This window comes from Lytechinus pictus, chromosome 5 (assembly GCF_037042905.1).
Source record: "Lytechinus pictus isolate F3 Inbred chromosome 5, Lp3.0, whole genome shotgun sequence".
In the NCBI taxonomy this organism is placed as follows: Eukaryota; Metazoa; Echinodermata; class Echinoidea; order Temnopleuroida; family Toxopneustidae; genus Lytechinus; species Lytechinus pictus.
Window position 1 is genome coordinate 28,982,999 of NC_087249.1, and position 27,911 is coordinate 29,010,909.

The 27,911-nt window shown below is 36.0% G+C and overlaps 1 protein-coding gene across 1 annotated transcript; it reads right to left on the reverse strand.

Moving 5' to 3' along the window:
• Positions 1 to 219: 219 nt before the first annotated feature.
• On the reverse strand, positions 220 to 24,063 carry LOC129262153 (nuclear cap-binding protein subunit 1-like). Its single transcript, XM_064100180.1, has 18 exons — positions 23,971 to 24,063; positions 22,062 to 22,162; positions 21,572 to 21,656; positions 20,738 to 20,965; positions 19,610 to 19,753; positions 17,788 to 18,003; positions 17,177 to 17,274; positions 15,548 to 15,722; positions 14,453 to 14,580; positions 13,235 to 13,309; positions 12,387 to 12,490; positions 10,121 to 10,246; positions 8,884 to 8,983; positions 8,341 to 8,434; positions 7,434 to 7,652; positions 6,154 to 6,285; positions 5,452 to 5,565; positions 220 to 4,227 (listed from the first exon to the last, which is right to left on the reverse strand). Exons 1-18 carry the CDS (start codon positions 24,061 to 24,063, stop codon positions 4,114 to 4,116), a joined length of 2,346 nt encoding a protein of 781 aa, XP_063956250.1. The 3' UTR covers positions 220 to 4,113.
• Between the last annotated feature and the right edge of the window lie 3,848 nt (positions 24,064 to 27,911).

The window sequence follows — 27,911 nt, forward strand, 5'->3', positions numbered from 1 at the left end:
TTCATTCATTTCTTCCTTCATCCATTTAGTCATCCATCCATTTGCTGGGGGGAGGGGTGAGGTACAATACCTGATTCACTTATCACAATGTCCCTATTCTTCAAATAATATCTCACTGATCACATCCATCATATGGACATATTTCAAACAAAAGTCCACCACACAAAAAGATTGCAATAACAAGTGACAACAAAAAAACTTGATGTGCATCAAAGCAAGTACTGTACAGGAGTTTGGTTTAATCAATGCACAACTGCATACATCGATATTCAACAAACAAGTTCAGATCCAGAATGAAATTGTGACAATATACACAGAGCTGCCAACATTGGGAAGATAGAATCCAGTAGATTTCGCGGAGGTACATGTACTATGGTTTTGTGAGGGAGCGGCGCGGCGGAACGCTGTCCCATGGATGGGAGTTGGATAGCAAAACACATTAAGAAACAACATTTGATATTTTCAATAAGTCATAAAAGAATGCATTGAACATGAAAATACCTTTAATTGTCCAGAGGGGAAGGGGCTTCAGTAACTTTAGTGGTAAACATGGTACATGAGCTTGCCTGGCCCTGTAAACATGGTAAAGACTTTATAGACTCTAGTCTATGTGGCCTGTAATTAAACTTTAAAGTCTCTGTCTGAGTGATTCCTGTGAAAATTGTCACACAGTCCCATTCCGCTTGAAAATTCTTTAAACTTCGAAAAACATTTTGTCGTCTTGGTCTTGCATGACTCCATCTCCATGATCTCCATGGTCACTGACAATGCGATTGTAGTGTGGATGAATCGGGACGGGGCGTGCTTCGCACTGCACAGCTCAGCCAACCAGCGCCAAGCTTAAGCTAGCTCACTCACGAAAGAGAAAATGTTTGAATCCGATCAACCCAAGTGAAACTTTAGTAGGCAAAAAAATATCCACTTTGCTTCTGTTCTTCAGGATTGTCAATAAAATTATTCCTGAAAGTAATCCACTTGTTAATCCCATGATTGATCCACAGTTTCAGCTCGAATAAAGCGCACAAAAGCTTACGAAAAATGCCCCGCAATGCTCATGGACTTCCCTTCTCGTAGCCTCCTGGCGCGGCGTAGCCGCCCGGAGACCAGGCAGGGCCGCGCCGGGGCGCATCGGGGGGCATGTGCATGGAGTGCCGCTAAAGTGTTTCCATGCAACACATTGCAGAACCCGGAAATAAAATGGCTTGTTAGACTAATTCACCAGTCGTTTTGTAGAATTATCTTCATTAACATTGGAAATCAATGTACGATTATACAAAAACTGGTAAAAGTAACTGGATAAAATGAAAATGTGATTCGGAGTTTCCACGTGGGTGTAAAGGGAGTTGAACATGCTAGACTTGTAAAACAGCCGTTTGTATGAATTTTTACAATTTAACAGCTAAAAATCACGATTATCCGGGAGATTTTAGCATGGGGTCGGGAGAACGGGAGATTCGATCGAAATCCAGTATTCTCCCGCAGGATCCGGGAGACTTGGAAGCTCTGTATACATAAAAACAAAAATATCTTACAAAATAAGTATTCTAAAAGAATGCTTATGTCTAGTCTCCTTGAGCATCACAATAGAAATGATAATTCTACAGAAACTATTATTGTTTTACATTATCCACTTAAAAAGGGTAAAAAAATAAAAATTTTAAAAAGTAGGAAATACCAACTGCAATAACTAGACTGACATGAGCGGTTAGATGCCCGATATGCAATAACAAACACAATGGCATTGATGGATGTCACAATGATAACATTGACTGGGTTCATACAGACAGGAAACAGTATATTTCCCCTATAAGCAAACCATACTTTAAAAAGCAGAGTAGCAGGTATTGACACATTTACAATCTCAAAAGCAGTACACTGAGCACTAACTCAAAGATTCAGAAACAGGGAACATTTTTAAGCCATTAGCACTCAAACAGAAACAGAGAACATTTGATGCATTTTTAAATGAAATTTTTATCCCAGGCCTCCGGGTATAAACTGGAAAATATCTGCTTTGTGAAATTTCATCCCACGAGACTTGCACATTTTCAGCTCTTTTATTAAATCGTACCAATCTTGTTTTCTTTAGGATTTCTTTACATGTGTGTAAAAATAATATTGATACTCCACAAAATATTAATCTAAGAGGGTGTTGCGATTGATTGCAAATATCAATTTCAGTCATAGTAAAAGAATTCATACTTCCTGTTGAGAGAACAGCCCAGCAATCAATTACAAAACTTAGGATTGATTTTACATTAAGATTTAATTGAAATTGATCGCAATTTAATTTCAATGCCTCCAAAGACTTTCCTTTTAACATGTCAAGTCACATAGGTTGGTTAACTTAAACCATAGGCTGAGTAGATTTCAAAGGTTCAGCCTATTCTCTCGGAGAAGTCCATTATCAAATGCGCATTTCAGGAAGGCACATTTTGCTTAATTCATGTGTGTGTTGCTTGTGGGGTAAATCACAGAGTCAATATCCTCAGTTAAGAGGGTGCGAGTATTATTTGACATTTATCAGTCTGTGCGAAACATCAGCAAGTGTACCGGTACTTATTCTTTCAAATCGACATAACCCATTGGATAAAGTTAAATTAACATGAATAAACAGTGTAGATAAAATGCATCACCCCCTTGCTCAAGTGCATAAGTGCCATGCCGGGAACTGGTTCCCAAGTTTTTTAGACGGGCATCTTAATCTGCTCTGCCAAGGCATGTCCACTGCAGTGCAAGTCAGACAATTGAGATCGCACTGACCAACATGTGGCAAAAAAAGTGTGCACTAATTGGTCACCGCTGTTTATGTGAGCCATCAAGAATAAGAATTTGGACAAGAAAATAAATAAACATGCCATGCTAATCTTACTTTGCGAATTCAATCTCATTGACAGGTTTTGATTTTAATATTAATATTGTGAGCAAGCTAAAATACAGTTTTACTCTCAGATACATTGGCATCATATGTTCTGTTGACACTTGTTTCATTCGAACACCAGAGTGGATAAACATGTGGAATCTCTCCATATGAAATTGTAAAGGGTGATGGTTGTTCTAGAACTTAACGAGAACAGCAGGATTGATCATCATGGTCAGAAAGAGTGAGAGCTTCAAGTTAGAGGGATCTTCCCGTAACAAACTAAAAAGGGTCATGACTGTCTGGAGAGAGTGAAGCTTGCAAAGATTTCAAGTTTGTGGGATTGAAATTGGAAAGGGTAATGACTGTCTGGAGAGAGTAAAGCTTGCAAAGACTTCAAGTTTGTGGGATCTAAAGGGTCATGACTGTCTGGAGAGAGTGAAGCTTGCAAAGACTTCAAGTTTGTGGGATCTAAAGGGTCATGACTGTCTGGAGAGAGTGAAGCTTGCAAAGACTTCAAGTTTGTGGGATCTAAAGGGTCACGACTGTCTGGAGAGAGTGAAGCTTGCAAAGATTTCAAGTTTGTGGGATTGAAATTGGAAAGGGTAATGACTGTCTGGAGAGAGTGAAGCTTGCAAGGACCTCAAGTTTGTGGGATCTAAAGGGTCATGACTGCCTGGATAGAGTGAAGCTTGCAAAGACTTCAAGTTTGTGGGATCTAAAGGGTCATGACTGTCTGGAGAGAGTGAAGCTTGCAAAGACTTCAAGTTTGTGGGATCTAAAGGGTCATGACAGTCTAGAGAGTGTGAAGCTTGCAAAGACTTCAAGTTTGTGGGATCTAAAGGGTCATGACTGTCTGGATAAGTGAAGCTTGCAAAGACTTCAAATTTGTGGGATCTAAAGGGTCATGACTGTCTGGATAGAGTGAAGCTTGCAAAGACTTCAAGTTTGTTGGATCTAAAGGGTCATGACTGTCTGGATAGAGTGAAGCTTGCAAAGACTTCAAGTTTGTGGGATCTAAAGGGTCATGGCTGTCTGGATAGAGTGAAGCTTGCAAAGACTTCAAGTTTGTGGGATCTATCTTGATAAAATTGAAAAGAGTTATGACTGTTCTTGCATTAAAACAAGAGCACTGAGGTTGTCATCATGATTGGAGGTGGTGCAGCTTGTGAAAACATTCAAGTTTGTAGGATCTCTCTTGATAAAGGGTCATGGCTGTTCTTGAACTAAAATGACGAGCACTGGGGACATCATCATGAGTGGAGAGAGCGGAAAGCTGTAAAGACCTCCAGGATAGTTGGGTCGGTGTCGGTCGTAAAAACAAGGTTCTCAAGGGTGGTAGTGTACTTCACGACCTGATGGTAATGCTGCAAGGAGACAAGACAGTAATAGAACAGATTCAGAATGGATGCAATGAATGTAATGAAGATTGACAGGAGTTTTAAAAAAAATAGAAAAGAGATGGGATCACAAGTCATTTAAATAGATGCATCTGTGAAGAAATATAGAAATCTCTCAACAATGACCACCCAAGGGAAATAAGAAATGTGACTTTCATATACTAGTACCCAAGGCTGCTATAGACAGGTTCACATACACATAATATGCCTCCTTTACAATCTCTTTTGTGGTCACTATAGGCAGATGGGTGCTATAGATGATGACCACTTACACAAGTTTGACCTTATGCAAATAAAGTCATGTTCTGCCAGGGCACATTACACTCAGCAAAGTTAGGTGATAAATAAAAGGAAGCAGTGTAGGGGATACTACTTGTGGCCTAGCTCTAAACACCTAAACAAACCACATGCTGAAAAGAAAGTCAAGCATGAAATATTAAGTTGTGACCTGGCTATAAACATCTGTTGAAAAAGCAAATAGTGACAAAAAAGTATTAAAAAAGAAGGATTTTTCTTAAACGTTTTAGTGACGAGCTTATGACATCATATCAATGATATAGCATGACACTGTTATGTCAAGGGCTTGTCCACACAACAAATTATGAGAAACTTTACAAATAACCAGTAATTCTTTCTTTGTCGCTAAACAAACGCCAATGAAAATATGGTATATATATCATTTACCACAAGAAAGGATCACCAGTCGTTCTAGCTTCATGCAACATCAGGCTTAAAAAGACATAATGAAAATATTATTACAGACCTGCCAACCTCTGGGAATGAAAAACTGTATTCTGTGATACAAAAAACTGTATTTTCCCCCAAAAAAGTGTATTTCATAATAAAATGCTTGGCGCACTCGCCCATCACGGCGCTCAAGCTGCATGCAAGCTAAAATGCGCACTGCTCTTGCAGATGAAAAAAACAAACATTGAAACTTGTGTATATCTCACCCTGGTTTTTACAAAATGATTGAAAAAAAAACAAGTTACCTGAAATTACATTGATCTAATAACCATATTTGTGTACGTTTTATGAAATAGAGACATATAGAGATGAAAAAACGTACTGCTGTATTTTGGTTGCAAAAACGTACTAAATACGGCTAAAACGTACTGGTTGGCAGGTCTGTTATTACATCCAATCATACAAAGATGTAGCAAGTGAATAGTTGTAGCTTCATGAACTTACCACAAGAAATATTTGTTGTAACCTCTGTATAGCATGGATGAACCATGGTGTGCGGAAATCTTCTTCCTTGTTCTCACTGGATACCATGTGCTCTCCCAACACCATCACAAAACGCTGAAATCATAAACACAGATATATCAATAATAAAAAAATTCTCATTTACCCAGGGTAGCCACTTTAGCTCTCATAAACTGTTCTCCCAGCGTGCCCTGCATAATAACATAATATGATTATTACCCTCCTCCATTCAAATATGTCGAGCGCCCGACAAGAAGGCATTTATTAAGTCTTTGGTATGTCTCGGACGGGGATCGAACCCACGCACGACCTCCCGTTCATGGGCGGATACTATACCACTGAGCTACCATGTCCATTTCTAATATAACTGTACTACTGTTGGTCAATGTCTTTAGAGCAACAAGTGCTTAGCTCCATTAATGCACAATATTCCCATTTCAAACATAAACAGTTGTTTGTATTCACTTGGCATGAAGCATATGTTCAGAGATGCTTTGTGTGAACAATCAAGCCTGTTTTTTGTTCTAAATTCAGTGAATTCCCATCATTTTTTGTTTACATATATACTTTTTTGGTTAATGACCCTCACTTTTTAAAGATTTACTATCATCCGTGATTCATACCTATAACACTGCTATATTAAAAGTAACCTCACAATATTATATCATTGTAAATATTTGTTACCTGAAATATGATGAGGAAGAGTTTCTTTTCTTCACTCTGAGCTCCTTCTAGTTTCTCTTGGAGTAGATCAATCTTAGCCTCACTAGCAGCCTTAGAGATGTCATATCTATCCTCATCATCGCTCTCCATATCCTATCAAAGTTATTAAAAGTATACATCTCAAGAAGGATATCCAAATTCTAACATGGGTAATGTGTATTGCATGGAGTATATTAGAAAAGGGCAGAATATAACATATGGGAATATCTCACAAATATTGAATTAAGCAAAGATGAGTGCAATATTGCCCCTATTCTTGTATTGTAAGAAATAAAGCCATCCAATATGATTATTATTCGTAGCCCCAGAAAAAATGATTCAATGAAATCATGTAACAGGGCCTCTCTCCTCATAAAGTCATTTTGATCATATTTATTCAGATGTGACTTACATGTAGCTCATTAGCTGCCCTAGATAAAAATCATGCGCACATGTGGGATTTTGATTTTCATTTTCAATATTTTTTGCTCCTTTTTCATAGATTATTGCAGGGAAAATCTTTATTTTTTTCATATTTTTGCTAAATTCTGAGGTGTTGTACAACACAAATAGCAAATATTTATTTATTGTAATGAAAAAATATCGCAGATTTTATTTCTTCAAGGTATCAATCGATACATCACCCTATGAGGTTTTGAACACAAGCTACCGCGCAGAAATTGCTGGTATATGCCACGATCGTGGCTATATACCGGATTACGTAATTGCCAAAAGAGGGCAATTGACCAATCAGAAGCCTTCTCTCATGTAACCCATCTTATATAACACAATATTGCACAGCAAGTTTTGTACTTAAGCCTAATAGATTTAGCAAATTTTGGCGTTTCATTTCATATACTCTGATATTACAGGTAAATCGTGCAGACCAAAAATACACACTTTTAACGCACCATAAAAATGCCTTATACAGATAATGATAATAATAATAATAAACAGTTCTTGTATAGCGCATATCACGATTATGAATAATGTCTCTATGCGCTTCCAAAGGACTTGGATATTATTAGCCCAGCTGTAGCTTGGCAGCCGTAATTACTAAGATTACAGCGCACACGCATTTCAAGGAATAAATTCCTGCCAGGTACCCATTCACCTCACTTGGGTTGAGTGCAGCACAATGTGGATAAATTTCTTGCAGAAGGAAATTACGCCATGGCTGGGATCCGAACCCACAACCCTCTGTTTCAAAGTCCGGAGACTAATCCACTGGGCCACAATGATGTCTTTTGACATGAACTCACCACATCATCCGGTCTCTTGGCACTCTGTCTAGCCTCTTCAAGCTCTATCTCACATGCTTTGACGTGTTTGTTCATGGTGTTGATGGTAGAATGAAGGATCTCCCATACAAACATCCTGGTGAAGCTCGATGTCATGTAGGAAGAGAACAACCAGTTGGCCACGGCGGGACAAGTAATCACACGGGTACGCAGGAGCTTGTCTACTAGGACCGCAATCCTCTGTAGGGCAAATAAAATAATCAAACATCACTGCTTATCAACTGTACATGTACTTTCATACGTTACATTAAAATTGTTATCAATGGCATACTGATGGAGCAATGTAGCCCGGTGGGTTAGTCCCCAGACTTGAAACAGAGGGTCGTGGGGTCAAATTCCAACCATGGCGTAATTTCCTTCAGCAAGAAATCGATCCACCTTGTGCTGTACTCAACCCATGTGAGGTGAATGGGTACCTGACTAATGCCAGGGTAAGAATATCGAAGATCCCTTGGGAGCGCAGAGACATTACACAAGAACTGACCATCATTATTATTACATGTATGTTATACGCTGATGTTACAATCTACTGAAATCATGTCACTTGATTGGCTAAGAGCAGAGATTGTAGTAAGCCTCTGGAATTTGTAATCATTGACAAGATTTGACAAATTTGTAAATCTGAGGTTTACAATTGACCACAAAAATTACAATTTTGTAGAGTTACATTTTTTCCCAATGCAATAACAATAAACAGGCCCATGTGTTCATATCTGTGTTGGCAATTTTCAGTGCACTCGGGTTTCAGTAAAGATTCCATCTTTTTCATAGCATTAGGTTTCTGTGAACTACATCAGAACTAGATATAAATCTATGTATAATGTACGCAAACAACTGACCATGATTTTTAAGGCCTTTGGTAACGAACCTGTGAATGATTCCTCCAGATGTCTTTGATAACCCTTAAGATATAGATCTGACTCTCCTCAGTCACTGCAAGCTCTTTCAACACAGGCAGAAATCTAATAAGGAAAACAAAAACAATGACACAATGCTCTTAAAAGTTGCTTTCATGTGGCACATCTCCATTGAAACCTTACAGATATTTTTCCCAAACAAGTGCAAATAGTTACAGTCAAATCTGCAAGCGTTGACCTTCTACAAGTTGCTAACCAACCCAGTCGATGCAATTTTTCAGACCAGAATAGGTACACACTGTGTAATTTTTCAACTTCTACGTCAAATTTTGCCTTTTTGAAAGTCGAACAGAATTTCATGGTCCCATTAGATTTGACATCAGCAGATTCACCTGTACTTAAATAGAATTGTTTCCAAACTTTCGAAAACTGCGAACCTTGACAAAAAAAAACTGGATATACATGTATTAAGCAACATATTAAAACAACAACAAAATTCTTATTTTAATGCATAAGTAAATGGCCTATGAGGCATTGCCTGAGGTTTAACTTACTTGGCAAGTGCACTGAAGGAATGACTGAAGGATTTAGAGCCAAGATGAAGGAGTACCTGAACGAATACATCAATCTTCAAAGCATTGAAGCTAGTCTCATCTGTTAATGGAAAACAAATACAAATATAATTATCTCCTTAGTCAGTAGGAATCCATTAAAAAATTAATGTGTTTTAATCCGCTTAAATGAGAATGAAACCCTTGAAACCAGCTGAATCCATATCAAAGAGAAAAATCAAAGAAAAATATTGTTGAAATTTTGAGGAAGATTGAATGAATAATAAGAAAGTTATGAACATTTGAATATTGAGATCACTAATGCCATGTAGATCCTCCCATTGGCAATGCGACCAAGATCTGTGATGTCACACACGTACAACTCCCTCATTACTTTAGTACTTATTTCACTTATATTCTCACTTTTATAGAGTCTATCACAAGGTGAGGTGTTCTCTTTATGAGAGGACAAGTACAGAGGTTTCACAACATTATATCATTGATGAATCGTTTGTCATATGATTAGAATGAGCAAAAAGAGATGTTTTGGGGTATATTTTCAGTGTCCAAAAGGGGAGAGTTGTTCATCTGTGACATCATAGATCTTGGTCGCATTGCCAATGGGAGGATCTCCATAGCATTAGTGATCTCGACATTCAAATGCTCATAACTCTTCTATTGCTAGTCCTATTTTACTCAAACTTTTGTTGATCTTATTCTTTGATTTTTCAACTTTCACAAAAGCTAACTTGCTCCAAGAGTTTCATTCTCCTTTAAAGTTTCTTTTTAACTATCAAGGGTCTATGTGTATTATTTGGTGCAACATCTAATACAGTTTGAGGATTCTGCACAACCTACACAATCTTTGGGAATCTGGAAAAATCATTCTACTGTGCTTCGAAAACATTTGTCTGAGTACTTTATAAATCTAAATATCATATTGCTTATTGAGCAATGATTCTTTATGAATTAACTTCTTTTAGTATTGCTAGCTGTTTCTCTGTCAGTATGGAAGTCTGTATATCTCGTTTCTCCATCGAACAGTCTGTCTATTAGCTTCCTTGTCTCAGGTATATATATGTCTGTCTCAATTTCTCCACAAGGAAGGAATGCAGGATGCAGAGAGAAACAAAGTGAGAGACAGAGAGGCAAAGGAGAAAAGAGGAAGATAAAGACGGAGAGGGATAGAGAAACATACTTAAACAGTCAAACAAGACAACCAGAGACAAAGAGACTTTACCTTCCATGCCATCGACATCTTTAGGATTAGGTGTGTCTTTGAGAACCTCAATGATGACCTCAGGTGAAGCTTTCTTCTTGATCATATCTGTCAGGTTCTGTGCAACGATGTATCCCGGTAGAGAGTCTGCAAAAGTTGAAAAGAAACAGAAAAACATGAGTAATCAAGTTCTTTAAAGGACAAGTCCACCCCCAAAAAATTGATTTGAATAAAAATGGAAAATACAACAAGCACAACACTGAAAATTTCATAAAAATCGGGCCTAGAATAAGTTTTAAAGTTTCGCTTAATTTCATAAAACAGTTATATGCACTTCCTGGTCGATATGCAAATAAGGGAACTGATGACATCACTCACTATTTCTTTTTTATTATATTATGTGAAATATGATACATTTTAATTTCTCCTCATTATCATGTGAAACTAAATTTTATTCGTCCCTGAACATGTGGAATACAATTATTTAAACATTTTGTGGTTCAGTCAAGTTGGTCATTACTGTCGAATCTGTAAAATATTTAATATTTCATAATTCAAACAATACAAAATAAAAGAAATAGTGAGTGAGGGACACCATCGACTCTCTCATTTGCATACCACTGAGTTGTGCATATAACTGTTTTCTGAAAATAAGCAAAACTTTAAAATGTCATAACTTTCTTATTTTACATCCGATTTTGATGAAATTTTCAGCGTTATGCTTGTATGTTTTTCCTCTATTAAATCAAAGCAACATTTTTCTGAGGTGGACTTGAACTTTAACCCTAAAATGGCCGGGGGGGGGGGGGTTGAATCAACCCCCCCCTCAACATTTTCTGTGATCATTCCGCCGCGCGAAATTTTTTGACCCCGCCACTCGCAGAGTTTATACTTTTAAGTCTCGCGCATCTTTTGAGACCAAATTTACGACGCCCGGGTACGCGGTTCCGAAATTATGCAACATTTTGTAAGTGCATGTCAGACCAAAAATTGTTCCAAAACGTGATTTTGTGTACAAAGTCAATGCAAATTGAGTTTTCTCATCTTATTCATAAAGATATGATTATTTTTACTTAAAACAGCTGAAAACAATTGATTTTAGCATAATTATGCTTCAAAAAGGTTGTGCAATAAATCTGGGGAAAAAACAAAGAAAAACAAAAGGTTGAAAACAAAGAAATACATAAGAAATTCATAAAACAATAAAATACAAAAGAAATTGATTTCCAAACCGAAGTTTTTTTCAATTGCCATTGTTAAGAATGCTACAAAGAATATTTTTACCAAAAATTAGCATTCTAGGAGCTTTATTTAGTGAATTAGAGCAAAAAGTATGATTTATGCATAAATTAGCATAATTAATTCATATAAAATAAAATCTCATTATTTTGGAAAATTTTACCATACAGCCTTGTAGATTACAGCGCACACTACCAGCGTGCAAATTTTTGCGGCGCTCGCGCGATCGGCGGCCGAGATCTAAGGGGGGGGGGGTTGAATCAACCCCCCCCCCCCCGGCCACAGAAGAGCCAAAAAAGCCCGGCCTAGTTAGGGTTAAACATAATAAACTATAACCTTGTTTTATATAAATAAAACTGTTCATTTTTCTAGACCTGAATATGGTGGAAGTTCTTTACAAAGAGATTTGGGATGGAAATGATCCTTGAGGAAAAAAAAAGAAAACAGAAATATTTCAGGGGTTGCTTCATGAAGATGTTTGTATTTTCACATGAACATCTGGAATATATGTATATAAATGTGAATGACTAATAAAATGGACAACAGCGTTACTGTATAATCACCACATACATAATCTTAAAAAGGCGACATGAACAAAGATATGAAAATCCCAAAGATAAAAAGTATGGATTACAAATTGTAATTTTTCGTTTCTTTTCAAAATCATTACCCTTCTCTTCTCTATCATGAGCTGATGCTCGTTCACATGTAAATGTATTGTTTCCTGAAACTGCATGATTGCACGGTCAAAAGGTAATAATACTAGGGAGCGCATGCACCTCTGGAAAAGAGCAAAAGAATGACATAAGCCTGATTTTTTTTTGGGGGGGAGGGGGTTCATTTTCTCATCGGCTTTATTCTTCCTGCTCACAAATAGTGGAACACAATAAATTGTATCTAATTTGTAAAGAATCATTGAACTGGAGCGGGGTTTTCCTTAATGTGAAAATCAGGTCACTGTAGGAGGTTCAACAGCTTCAATAACTCTTGCTTTGTAACGTCACCAATGCATGTGATCGTTAATTGATTTGCATGATAGTGAGCTTACCTGCTCCTTCCTGGCCATACTTATAAATAGGGTCAGGTGGGTTGGGTAATAGAGGGGCGAAGGTCTCAGGAACACTCTCAACAATGCGCTGATGATACGACAGTCTGGAAAAAAAAAGAACATTATAATAATGATATTCCACTTTTATATGTGCTTCATCCATCAGAATGTTAGTGATTTATAGATAAATTGAATGTTGAGAACAAGATTCTGTTTTATTTAAATGATGTATTATTGGCCACTTCAAGATGCATCCAATTCCAAACAGTTGAACAGATACAATGAAAACAGGACAAATATCCTTATATCATGCATATTTCAACGCTAATATCTCAAAATACCAATCCACACTTGCCACACTCAATCCAGGTGTACGAAATGAGTTCTTCCTGGTCTGGTACATCTATTTCTTGAATACACTGAATACTGGAAAGAGCTCCTGAAGAAAAGCTATTAAAGGGAGTTACATATACATGTAAAGTCCTTCTGAAGTGCAGAGAGATTTTATGTCATATAAGTGAAATGGGATTTTAAATAAGGACATATAATTATAATCACCATTATCATCATAATTTTTTTCAAGTAAAAACTCTCCGTTGGGGTATTTTGAAATTGCTTTTATCAGCTGTCACATTCGATGTCCATTATCATCCTTTTATCTTTCACATCCTGTCTTGCATTCAATCTGCTTTTCTCTGATCTCTCAAAATTTCTGATGTATTTTTAACTTGTTATAGGGATCATTCTCCTCCATATTATTATCAGTTGTTACATTTATTATTCATCATCATGATCCTTTCTTCTATCTTATATTGGATTGAACAAGATCTATAAAAATCTCTACTTACCTCAGACATTTAGCTAGCACCTCAATCACAAACTTAGGCTTTGGCAGATCAACATCAACGTTCAGACAATCAGTCCTAAAAAAATAGAAATAAATGTATCATGAATAATTATGAGAGAAGGCAACAAGAAACAGAAGTAGATCTTTTATCAACATTCAAATAAGTTACTGATTAAAATTCTATGTATTTATTTATTCATTTTTGTCTTGCCTGAACAAAGTTCGGCAGAGACCTAGTAGCCTCTCTTCCTGTTAGTCCGTTGGTCCGTTAGTCTGTTACAAAAATGTTAGTTTTTGTTCGACTTGCCCTCATTTCTTTATTTCTGCATCAATTATGTTCAGACTTGGTAAATATGATCCTTAGTTAATACCACATGTGCATCCATGAGGATGATGGCGTCAAAGGTCATCTAGGGGTCAAAAGGTCTAAGTTTTTGTTCAAACTGCTCTCATTCTTTATCTCTGCATCAATTATGTGTACACTTGGTACATATGATCCTTGGGTAATACCACATGTGTGTTCATGAGGAGATGGGGTCAAAGGTCATCTTAGTCATCAAAAGGTAAATGATATGAGGTCATGACCATCCTTTTTTCAAGATTTTTTTTTCAACTTGCTCTCATTTCTTTATTTCTGCATCAATTTTGATAATACTTGGTTCAAACTTCAAAGGATCCTTGGGTAATACTACATGTGTGTTCATGAGTATGACGGGGTCAAATGTCATCTAGGGGTCAAAAGATCATATTGCATATTTTATTGATTGCGAAATCAGGCAAGACTTGTGATTCACGAACCACCTTGTTTTATATTGCATATGTTACTAAATTTTCATTACGCATCTTGAGTATCATTATTGACAAATAGATGCAAAGGCTGAGGATGTCGCACCATGCCTAGATTTGTTGGTATTTTATTATTTGAAATATCAAATATTTAATTTTTAACCAATGACGGAAACTTGGTGAGATCCTCATGGAAAAACAACATAATTATTAAGATTTATTGTAATATAGTTAAAATACTTCATCAACAAAGCTACAAATAAGGAATACATGTAGTTGATATATCATATCTACCCGTGTGACATCATCTGATCCTCATTTGATAACCTACCAGTATGAGCATAAAACTGTTTCATGAAAATGAAATAATTGAAACATTGATATGCCATAAATTTCTTTATTTTACATCTTGTTCATAAATCATATATCTTACCATTCTTCCCAACTCCATCTGAACTGGAAGTTACTGAGATGATGTGCAAACCAGTTCACAAATCTATCTGAAGAATGGAGGTTCATGTGCTCCAATCTCTCATAGAGCATCTCAGAGGCTTGAGCAAGCTAGGTGGTGAGCAGAACTGAATTAAGGACTAAACAATTCCAATACATATCACACTTTATAGAATTATAAAGAATTTAGTATTGATAAAAGCTTACACCTATGGAAAGATCCTAAGAATGGAAACTGAGTCCCCATAGCAATGGATTTCGAGATAGGAATACATGACGTTTTGTTGACACCTGATGAGCAATTCTTGAATCATAAAATAAACCCTCAATCTTAAAAATGATATTTGTTCAATAAAATTTATTTCTCATTCAAAGCAAAAGGAATAAAATGAGATGATTCATCACTGTTTCACTTTTGAAAAAAAAAGGGATCATAGACATAGTATGGTTGTGACATGGTTTCTAGATCAAATTAAAGTGAAGACTATGGCTAGGTGTTAAATATGATGATCCAAAAAGCCTTTAAAGCTACAGTACAGACCTGCCAACCTCTGGGAATGAAAAACTGTATTTTGTGATTAAAAAAACTGTATTTTTCTCCAAAAAAGTGTATTTCATAATAAAATGCTTGGCGCACTCGCTCATCGCGGCGCTCAAGCTGCATGCAAGCTAAAATGCGCACTGCTCTTGCAGATGAAAAAAAACAACATTAAAACATGTGTATATCTTCACCCTGGTTTGAACAAAATGATTGAAAAAAAAACAAGTTACCTGAAATTACATTGATCTAATAACCATATTTGTGCACGTTTTATGAAATAGAGACATAAAGAGATTATTTTTCTCAATAAATTACGATTTAGTTTAATTTTTTTTTTTTTTTTTTTAATACAAAAAACGTATTTTTCAAAGAAAAAACGTACTGCCGTATTTTGGTTGCAAAAACGTACTAAATACGGCTAAAACGTACTGGTTGGCAGGTCTGTACAGTAGCTTTTATCAGCAGATTTTCAATCAAATCAAATGCAATCGATGCAAATGTCACAACTTCTGAATGACTGTTTTCAGAAAAGGATACAACTTGTGGGAGGGATCCAGGCTGGAGCTTGCATAGCTCCAGGAAGAGAGACATGTAAAACACATGGATCCGTGGAGACTGAGGGAGGTTGAAGAGTTGGCCAAACATCACCTCCACAATGACATAATTCAGAGGTACTTGCTTCTTGGCATGGTAGTTCAACAACTGAGCAGCACTGACATAATAAACAAATTACATTGATTGATTAATTGATTGACTGATTGATTGATTGTATCTATTTCTTAATTCATTTGTTCATCAATAAATTCAAATATAAACAATTTTGTAAAAAAAAATCATAAGTGAAAGAAAAATCTCACAATCTCACACACAAATCTTTTTATGCAATGTAGAATATTCAAGACCATATGTGAGTACTTTTCAAGCCAATTCTCTTTATATTCCTTAACTGTAAATAAGCTTGGAAATCTTGCACATGTAAACTTGGTGTTGAGAAAATAACTATATCTTGGGCCTTTTCTCATTAAAATTTTTATCATAAATAACAAATTTTCAAAGAGGTATTTCCTCTTTTCTCAATAAAACAACATTATTATTATTATTATTTATATACTGCGCTTTTCCCAGAATGACCCAAAGCGCTTACAACAAGAAATATAAATTGTTACAACTATAAAAATGAAACCTTACAATCCTAAAAATCTAGATTGGAAAAAAGAAAGGTTTTAAGTCCCTTTTTAAATGAAGCAACAGATGGTGATTGTCTAAGAGTAAAAGGTAAGCGATTCCAATATTTTGAAGCGGTTATGGTAAAAGTCCTATCTCCAGCCAGTTTCCTAGTGATTTTATATGTGAGACGGAATGGGTCACTGGAGGCTCGTACATTCCTGCGAGGGGTGTATAGGGTCAAACAATCACGCAGATATATAGGTGCTTGCTTATTAAGAGACTTAAAAACTAACAAAAGTAACTTAAAAACTATACGATGTCGTATGGGAAGCCAGTGTAACGATTCAAGGAGTGGTTTAGAGAAGTGAAATCTTGTTACTTGATAAATTATTCGAGCTGCCCAATTTTGAAGCCTTTGAATGCGATCTACTTGAGTAATGGGGATGTTAGAGAGAAGACCATTGCAATAATCTAAATGGGACAGAACTAGAGAACGAATTGCATTGTTACAGGCCGATTGAGTCATATATCTTCTAATTCGAGAAATATTCCTTAAATGAAAAGTTACAGTAGTGCATATTTGAGAAACACGGTCCACCATTGACATTTCTCTATCAAAAATTACACCAAGATTTTTAACAGTAACTGAAGGGCTTATGGATATATCGCCAACTATTAACTTTAGATCTGGCAGATTGCATAGGCTGTGTGGAGAGGCCGCTATGAAGAATTCTGTTTTTGAGTCATTTAACTTTAATTTATTAACTGTCATCCAGTTTCTAATATCTGAAATATCTGAAATACAGTTCATTTCAGTAACTTATGACAGCAGCATGCAACTTGCTGCTGATATCAATTCTGTACACAACAGGGCCTTCCTAGAAAAGTGTTTTGGGCAATGTTTCATGAACATGTTCTAAATAAAAAGAATGCAAAAATTCTTGACAAGCCAGTCACAGGCTTCATTTTAGTAGCTTATAACAGTAGCTTGTAACTGACCATTCTTTCCTATCTTTGTAGTAAGTGGTGATGAGTGAACTGATCTGATCCTCCACTAAGTATCGCTCGATGGAAAGTGCACCTGGCAGGGGTGGTCCCTATATGACAAGGCATAGGATGCATAAAAAAAATATCAACAAGAATTCCTCTTCGACATGATTAGAGGGTCAGAAAGCACACAGCATGGAATGCTCTGGTTGTTAAAAGTTATTTTGTTCTTCTTGTACTTCTTGAGATTCACGAATCTAGTGTGATTTTCTTGCTGCTGTAAGAGCTGGTTAAGTTTGAGGTGAACTTCTAAAGCTTTGAGCATGAGCATTGATCTGGTTTGTGCTACTCCTGAGTAATGTAAGAGTGCTTGTCTGCAAGAAAAATTACAAATTTATCCATAAAATTTAGGTCCAGTTATAAAAATTTTCTAAACAAGTTACTTTAGATTATCTCAATAAAAATTGATTTGATTTTTGTATCAACTTAATAGGAAAGGACTCCCAAGAAGCAAGATAAAATCCTATTATTGAATGATTAGACAAAATAATTGGAAGATCTATGTACAAACACACAGATGTTAATACAATGTAAAAAAAAAAAAGCCAAAGTGTAACGCTTACGTCTGGAGCATCCGTTGGATCAAACATCCTGAAGACTACCTTAGGAATGGGGTATGTCAGGTCTACGATGTCAGGAGGGGGTGTAAAGGGGGGCAAATTGTGCACTGATGATTCCGACAGGATGGAGTGGAAGGCCATGTAGGGGCGCATGATGATCTTCTCAAGCCACTGGTCTCTGCGGAGTTTACTGACCTGCTGCCATAGACTGTCCAAGTACTGAGATAACAAAGGGGATTGCGAGTTATGTAGACACTTGCAAACCATTCACAAGTATAATTCATAAGATACAGTTTATTGTCCAATCCCCAGGAAGGGTCACTGCCATTGGACAGCATCCGGAAGAAAAAAAGGGGGTCTTGATTGCGGGTCGGCATGGAAGGCGAAATGTGAGAGTAAAAAATGCAAAAAATTAGAAAAAAGCCCCCCCCCCCCCCCCAATTACAACTTATGAAAATGAGATTATCCTGATTTAGGGTATCAATTATTCTGACAAGTAATGAAATCCCTGTTTAACGTGCACAAATCTGGGATATCAGCCCAAAATCTGTGTTTAAAGTGTCCTCGCGGCATGACCTTGAATCCTTGTTTTAGGTGATTTTTTCAGGACGATTCTTGCAAACGTTGTCCACTGTCCAAAGGCATTGACCCCCCACCCTCGGTCAAATCCAAAATACATAAATGTAGTACTTGTCACATACATCTTGTTGTTCATATGGATGCTTGCCATACCAAACCCTTGGATTATGACATTTATAAGATACATAACCCAGAGATGCCAACCTAAAGGGATGGTTGTCAGGAATATTTACCATATTTGTCAGGAACAAATGGGAGTTTCTCAGGAACATCCCGCGAAGTAGCATCGTTTATACGCTCAACCACCCAATGATTACATGTACATGTATGTGTACAGTCAATCGCCATTGACATTGTGCATGCATGAACCGCGGCTTGCACTCCGCACTTCGCTGTGTATTCAGCAGCAGCGCGCGGAGGCGCTTGCAATAGAAATCTCAGTAGAGAAACTCCCGTTGGTTTACCGTTGGCCACACACACGCTGCATGCACGATACATGTATACACAATACACGCATATACATGCACAATACACGCATATATACACATGCACAGCAAAGCAATACACAATACACATGTATTGTAGTTGTTTTTTCCGTAACCTTTTTATTTTTGCCGTAACACCGTAATTGGAGGAATAAAATCGGAACAAATACGGCGAATCCGTAACGGTTGGCATCTCTGCATAACCCCATCCAAATCAAATAACTAGTAACTTAAATCTTGTTGCTCGTGTGGATTCAGCAATCAGGCATGAGACAAAGAAATAAAATGTATACTTTTGAAAACAATAAAACTTGCTGCTTGTGAGAAAGCACAGTGACCAATCTCCTGGGGATGGGTAGAGGAGGGGATTCCCTTCCAACAGAATAAAAGGTATTGAAAATTCATCTTTTAAGGCATATATTAGAATAACATTTTGAGGGAATAATTACAGGGATATGAGACAGGAATGACCATCTCTTCTGGGGCTTTATTCATAAATTTCTGACATTTTCTACTACCACTATCAAAGATGTACAAACACCATTGAGATGGTTGAATGCACTCAACAATAGTCGATTTTCAATGTTTTCCGACATTTTACTTAGTCTAATTTAGACCTTGAAATTCGCAGGAATGTGGCAGCACCACTAAAAAAAAAAAAACCCAAAAAAGTTACTGAAAAATCACTCCTCTTGTCAAATATTATTAATTATTATTATTGAATCCTAATCAAATACAAGGTACATGTAACCATAACTTACATCTTGTTGTTCGTGTGGATTCTCGCCATGCCAAACCCGGAGGAAAGGAACATGATCCTTTTTCCTTTTCCCTAAATAGCCTTCAATGGACTTCATTAGTTTGCTGAGTTCTTCTCCTTTCTTCTCATCCAATGAACATCCAACCTTAAATCAAAACGTAAGTAATAATCCAAGCTTAAAATTTTGATATTCTTAGGGCAAGGCAACTTCCATAGGGTACAATTCTACATTACAGCACAAATGGGAAAATCTTGAGAAAAAAAAAGGCACAACAATGCCGATGAGCCAATCAAAAGGGCATCTACATTCATGTCATTTCATTTGATGGCCTTGGATTATTTCCAGCCCTGACAATTTTCAAAATTTTGATAGGTTTCTTGTTTGGTAATGACGTTTATGAGCCCAGATAGGTACAAACAATTCAATTCAAGTATTTATTTCCAAATTCATTAAAAAGAACACAATGAGAACAAAATTATATTTACAAAGAAAATACAAATCACAACAAAAACAACAAAAGTATCAACAGAACAAATAGTGGTAACGACGAAATAATGGTTGGCACATATTTATGAAATAGAATGTAGATGAACGAAATAATAAATGGAAATGGGGCATGCACAAAAAAGCCATAAAACGGCTTGTTAAAACGTGCATACCCAAGTTGTATTAATCATAAAAATAATATTCAGTATATGGTATGGATGCGGCAAGTACCAAAGAATAAAAAATATAAGAATCACTGTTTCATTAAAAACAGAAAGATATATAAGACATGAGCAGGCCACCTTGGTATACCTTGATATACAAGCACATATTGCTCATACTCTTTGAGACATGCTTGTCTAGTATCAAGAGTTACAAATCAATAAAGGAGAAAGAAACCAAGGTTGGGTTCAATAAAAAAGTATAGAATTTATTGGTATATTTTATATGCTAATAATTGGCAATGAAGTTTCAAAATGGAAGTTCTAAATCATTTAACATCCATAGAAAGACACATAACATATCATTATAGGCTCTCTTCAGCATCTATCTCTTTTTAAGCTCTTCTAACGTCACCAAATGCATTTTCCACTAAAGGAGACAGCAAGGTTCATATTGATTTATCCCTGGAATATAACTCACCCATGGCAAGCTGCTCAAGACAGAGTAGACAAACCAATCAGAGCGCACTTGAGGAATGTCTGGCTCCTCGGTGACTGCCACAAAGTTCTCATAGAGCGAAAGGAGTGAGGCCACCTCTATCACATGGCAGTTGACAAGATCAGCAAAGAAACGCACAACAAACCTTGCTTTACTCCATTCGTTGTTCTTCATGAAGTCTTTCATACTCTTTCCCAGCACTTCAATAAACTATACATGTTTTTTTAACGACAAAATAGAGGGGGCAAAGTTATTAACGAAACATCAACAAACTAAATAGGAAACAGACTGAATATATTTTTTTACCATAGTTTTTCTTCGACACCAACAAAAAGCTGTTTACAGGGCATTTTAAACTATTTTATACAGGTGGTGTATAGGGAGTGTGATGTCAGCAAACATGTTTCTGGTTGACCTTTTTATTCATGGACCTCAGAACAGTTCCCTCCCCTAACTTAATGTATACAAGATGCCCCATTAATTACCCTTAACTATAGCACAGTGTGCATGTCTGGCTGAAAACAAGCAATTTAGTATGTGAGTCGCTATTTTACTAGAAGTTCACCATGTTTAAAAAAAACAGACTGCCTTTTATTGTTGAGTAATAAGTTTTGACAATATCAAGTTAAGGAAGTGTAATACAATTTTGACACAAGAAGTTTGTCTGGCATTGGAGTCTTGCATTAAATATCAATCATTTGGGTACAATAACTGGTGGCAAATACAACTAGAGTTTAGCATGAAAAGATTGAATGATATCAAATCTAGTTCACAATGGATGTCAAATAGTTTTGTGTATTTGCCCTTTTCACTTACATCGTCACCAAAGCTGAAGTTTTTGGCATTTAGAAGACCCACCAGTGTGGTGTAGACAGTGATCTTCTCTGGAAGTGCGACAGCGCTAAATAGAAAAAAAAGCACATAAAAAAAAGGTTAAAAAAAAAAAAATCCATATACATGTAAAACCGCCTTACGTACAAATGCATTGCATGATTTTTATTCATCAAGATAAAAGAAACATAGAATCTATCAAACATTCACATCTTTACATGAAGGTATAAAATGTATTAATACATTGTTTCAAATGAATACTTGTTCAGTGTTCACAAGAAGGAAGATACAAAACATGAAATAGGAATAAACTTTTATATTCTTGAATTACCCATGAAATGATATCAGAGTAACAATTGAAATGGAATTAATTTTGTATTGGTCAGAAGATGTGAAGGGTTTGTGTAATTCTACTGTCTACAAAAAATATGTTCATATCATGTTGATGCATGTACACAAAACTAAAAAATCTTACCATTCGCACAAGATTTTGATAATCTTTGCTTTGTAGTTGGGTAGATCAGCCTCTAACACCCCTGATAGCCCCTCCAAATTACTCTCAAGCGATGAAGTACTCTACAAAAAAATCACAAAAAGTTAATTTTTGCTATAATTTCCTATAAATGTGAGTACACTTTCTTGAAGATCTTTGAAAGAACGAAAGAGCATTACATTACAAGAACAGAAAGTTGGACAAATTACTAATTTGTACAGTAGCATAACAAAAAAAAGGGGAGAGAAAGATATGTTATACAAATGATGCATGCACATGAGTTCATTAGGCGATCTATCCTCACGCGAGTTGAGGCTCTGTTCAATCCATTGCACGAAGCCGTTAGGCTGAGTGCAATGGGGTGAACACAGCCTCAACGAGAGTGGATAGGTCGCATAATGGACGAATGAAGGCATGCATCATTTGGTTTATACAACAAATTATCTAGATTTTGTTTTTTTACAATAGATAAGAAAAAAAATCAACACAAGCAGATGGAATTAAGACATATTTTGCCTTTGTTTGACAATTCATTTTCTCTGAAAATATTTTTGTTTTCCCGGTATGAAAACAGTTAATTGTTTTTGTTTTTTTGTGACGCACTTTGATTCATGAATCTGAGTGCGCGCAGTCAGCCTGGTTGATGCGCTTACTTCGATGCGCGCAAACACACACACACAAAATGTACGTAGACACGCATGCTTAGTGGTACACACTGAAGGAGAAAGCTCAACCGTGCAATGGAAAAATAAAAAATGCATTGTCGCCGTGCAATGGAAAATAGAATTTGCATGCAGCACAAAATGGATCAAACATTTAATGGCTTTCAACCAATCAAATTACAAGATGTATGAGTTGTATAATTTGTACTGAACCACTGGTAACATTCTCTACTTTTATTCACTCAGTATTAAAGGAAATCAATCAAGGAATTAACAATATGACAATCAATTACTTAGTATTTCCGTTGAGTCCTTTTACCAAAGAATGTAAAACATATCAGCTCTGTTATACAGTGCGTCCCACAAAAAACGAAACCGAGATTTAGCGATGATTTAACATATCTTAATCATAAATACAATAGACAAATGACCTACCAATGTAAAGCTTAGAATCTCCTCTTTTATCTGATATTACTTATATTATTCCTCATTCACGCATGAGTGAGCAAAAACAATTTGAAGAAAGGATACCAAAAACTCATTTGGCGGGAGTATCTGAATTTCATAAAGAAAATCACATGCCTAAAAAGTTCAATATCTGCTCTTTTATTTGATATCTTGATCACAGAAAATGGTTAAGAAGTAAAAAAGATATGTTCCCTCGAAACAATGCTTGTATTTCCATAATTTCATTAAATGAACGAGTTTTCATCGGTTTCCCACAGAAGCTATACGGTAACAAAAGACTTAATGCATGGCTGATTGTCAACAAAACAGAGTGTCGAGTGAGTTTGAACGCTGGCCTGTAAAACCTCTTCATTTTTATGAAATTATTGAAATTCAAGCCTTATTTCAAATAACCAGAACTTTGTTACTTCTCGACCATTTTCTGTAATTGAGGTATCAAATTAAGCAGCAGATATTGAACTTTTTGAAAATGTGGTTTTCTTTGTGAAACCCAGATACAGCCCGCCAAGTGACTTTTTGGTATCCCCTTTTCAATTTTGTTTTGCTCACTCATGCATGAATGAGAAATAATCTAAGTAACTTCAGATGAAAGAGGAGATTCTAAGCTTTACAATGGTAGATCATTTGTCTATTGTATTTGTGATTAAGTTATGATAAATCGATAAATCTCTGTTTCGTTTTTTGTGGGACGCACTGTATAAATATATATATATATATAAATGATTTTTCTAACTCATTCATTAATTCATTCATTCAATTACCTTCTCTCCAACTCTGGTGATCAAAGACTCCAATCTTTCTTCAATCTGTGCATTGTCTGGCCTTCGTCGTTTGGACCTATGGCCAGTATCCATTTCTGATCGATAACAAAAATAAAATATAAACGATTGTGATGATATCTCTATCTTGATATTATATGACATAGAAAACATGTGGATCATGGAACAAGTTAGCTTGAGGGCAGAAAAATAAATGAATAACATCTACAAAATTTAGAGAAACATTTGACAAATGATATTACATGCAAGTTATGAAAAATCTGGCCATTTCACACCAAATTCTATTGGCAGATATATTTCATTTTGGACAATTTCCCCCATCTAAAATCACAAAATATACACTTTTTTTAAAATCATCCATATTTTAGCATTCATAAAGCAAAACAAAATAATAAAAAAGAATTTTTTAACATAAAGTTTGACATTAAATAATAATAATAATACCATCATGCTTATATAGCGCATATCACTGCCAAATGCGTCCCTATGCGCTAAATTGGATATTATTACCCTGGCTTTAGCCTCGCAGCCTTTTTACAGCGCGTTGGCATTTCAAGGAATAAATTCCTTCCAGGTACCCATTTAACTCACCTGGGTCGAGTGCAGCACAATGTGGATAAATTTCTTGCCGAAGGAAATAACGCCATGGCTGGGATTCGAACCATGGCCATGCTTTAAAAATTACTAGTTGCCTGATTTGGGCCATCAAAACTTAGCATTTTTCAATGATGGTTGCCCAAGTTAAATTTCTGGTGGCCATGGGCCACTGCTAACGTCGTGCCTTGTTTAATGTCTTTACCTCTGTCTTCTTAATCCAACTTCAAACTTTCAATCTTTGTCAAAATTTCATCTTCATGATCTTCATCCACATTTTTTCTTCTCTTTTTAAAATTATCTAGAGCTGTTAGATTCAATTGCTTTGGCGTAAGTGCAGAAGCAGAATACCCCCACCACCATGTTGAATGGCTACAATCTACACACAGTACTATGGCAAGTACCAGTATGCTTAATTTGGAAAGTGGTGGGGTATTCGGGCATGCACTTTGATAGACTAATGTCCTTTCACAATTGGCCATTGGCATATTGCCATAGACCTTATCGCAAATAGCGTTCGTCGCTAAGTATCAAAGTATCACGGAAATGAAAAGGGAGCAAACGCGGAATCGGCTTTCAGAAAGCCATACAACGCCATATGTTTTGTGCAGTATCACTCAAAATCCAGGCTTTTTCAAGTCTGATTTCTTCGTATTGAAATTATTTTGGACACTGAATCTGGATTTACCCGGTATAGAACAAAGTTTGTACCATGATTGCACAGTGAAAGTATGAAATCAATGCTCACAATATTTTCATAGTTTTCTGGGGCTAAATTTGGGAAGATTTTGTGGGAAAAGTGAGCATGGTGATTGCGGGTCAAACGGCCGATTGTCTTTAGAACAGATTATTCGGCAATCAGAAGAGAGCCTGATGCTATTTTTCCATTAAAGAATATTGACGAGAATCATAATGTAGACCATAATATATTTTATCTCTATAACTAGTAAATTTAGCTAGTTTTTGTTATTTCGGGGGAAATATAGTCCTTTGCAAATCAGGCTTTTGATTTTGATCATTACAAGATCTAATGTTAGAGAGGGGGGGTGTGAGACTCGAGGATCAAGCGGCCGGAGAGACCAAATATAGTATATTAAAAATAAGCTAGTGTGTGTGTGTGTATATATACGTACAGTATATACAGTGCGTATAAAAAAAACGGGACAGTTTTGAAAAGTCTATAAAAAATTTGTTCCATATCATTATATCTATATTTTGATGTTAATAGATGGTCTGAGATCTTATCTTTGAAATGCCATTTTAAGAAATAAATTCTGTTCATGCTTGAGCGAACACGGGACGCTTTTGTTGGGGGTTCAAAAAGAGGCTTGCGCCAAAATGACAGAAATGAGAAATTTGATGATTAGACTTTTGGCTAATCAGCAGACTTCCTCTTCATCTTAATATTATCTTTGCCATAATGTTTGAATTATTCTGTCAAATTTCAGTTACAAATTTATTTATTTACCTGAATTATTTTGTTTTTCATTTTAACTTATTTTACCTTGGAATTTCCTTCATATTAGTAAGAAAAGAAGACTTCTTGTCAACCCAAGTACGAAGATTTGCATTATTAATTGGGAGAATTTGTAATTATGCAAATCCCTTTTATTAAGTGAAACAAATTATGTTATGGTACCTATAAAAGACATGAATCCTATTTTTAAGGTGTTATTGAATCCTTCACCAAGTTTAATTATGTGCTTGACAGGACAAACAGGAAAGGATTCATGTCTTTCAGTGGCAATGGTGTATTGAGTCAAGTTTGAAGGAGCAAGATATGGCAGATCTGGTAAAATGTATTAAAAAGTTGTGAAGCGAGCAAGCAAACTTTTCTACTTTTTAAAATTTAAATATCAATTTTTTTTTAATTTAAATATCCATTTTTTTTATTCAGAAAATGATATCATATTTCACTGTCTATGTTTTCTGTTATTTCCCTTTTTTTTTTTTTGGGGGGGGGGCACCCCGAACCCCCACCCATCAGTATGCCACTGTTCAAAGGCACCATAACCTTTGTAGCACACAATGAAAGGATTTGAAGAAAAAAACACGCTCTCCCATACTTCGGTTTAAAAAAAATTGTTCTTGCCTAAAGAAGGAATATTCAAAGCTAAAAGAGAACAACCAAAGAACAATTCAAGCAAATTTAAGTAGATTTGGAAATGAATTTTAACCGCATAATTCGAAAATTATGGCAAAGATAATGAAAAGGTTAAGAGGAAGTCTGCCGATTAGCAAGAAGTCCGACCATCATATTTATCATTTTATGCCATTTTTGTGCAAGCCTACTATTTAACCCCAGACAAAAACAAGCATGAACGAAACTAAATTATTTTAATGGCATTTGAAGGATAAGACTTCAGAGCACCTATTAACACCAAAATATAGAGATCATAATTCGAAACAAAAATTTTATATACTTTTAAAATCTGTCCCGTTTTTTTTTATACGCACTGTATACATATTAAGAAATATATATATACATGTATATATAGGCCTATGACATGCAGAATAAAGATTAAATAAATCCCTGAATTTAAAACATTTTATGAAGCCGTATAGGCCCTAGTATTCTTCATGGTCCCCCTCTAACCTCTCTGTAATTTTATTTTGTCTAAAGCAGCTGATGGAAATTTAATTCATATAATGATACATATTCAATTTTCTTAATAAAACAAATATTATTTCAAAATTTGCATCTTCAATTCTCGCTACCCCAAATAGCGATTTCGCCGAGATCCGGGAAAATCCCTGTAACGTGCATTGCATTATGGGATAGCTTTTCGGTATCACAACTTCCTGTTCGGAAGTCCAATGCACTGTTTTGCCATTCAGATCAACAGTGCCATCAGTTCAACACAACGTCGCTTTCGCTCGGAAAGTTCGTGATCACAACCAGTAGCGTACCGTGAACCGCAGGAGACAAAGCACTGGGGGGGGCACTGCATTGTCTGTGAACAATGCTTTGCCCCCCCCAATGCTTTGTCTCCTCCGAGTCACGGTACGCTACTGATCACAACCCTCTCTTTCACGATACAGTTTAACGGCCTTTTCTGCTAAAGTCACTAATTCTGCCCGATGCTTTCCATTGCACGGTATTCCTCTGTCAGTTAAGATTTTTTTAAGTTCCGAAACTGATTTTTTATCCATTTTGTGGTCGACGAAAAATTGAACGGAATGAAGGCTGTATATATTTAGCGTCTGGTCGAATACGATCGTGATGTCAGGCCGGTCGCTAAATGCAAAATTTTAAGATATTCATTTTTTATAACCAAATAAAAACACGAATAAAAATTATTTTCACGTGAAATATATATATTTTTTAA

Coding starts and splice junctions, on each gene's coding strand:
- LOC129262153 (XM_064100180.1), bottom strand. CDS start 24,063: ATGGATACTGGCCATAGGTCCAAACGACGAAGGCCAGACAATGCACAG. Junction 19,754..20,737: donor TCTTGAGCAGCTTGCCATGG/GTGAGTTATATT, acceptor TTTTGATTTAAG/GTTGGATGTTCATTGGATGA. Junction 4,228..5,451: donor TACAACAAATATTTCTTGTG/GTAAGTTCATGA, acceptor GTCTCCTTGCAG/CATTACCATCAGGTCGTGAA.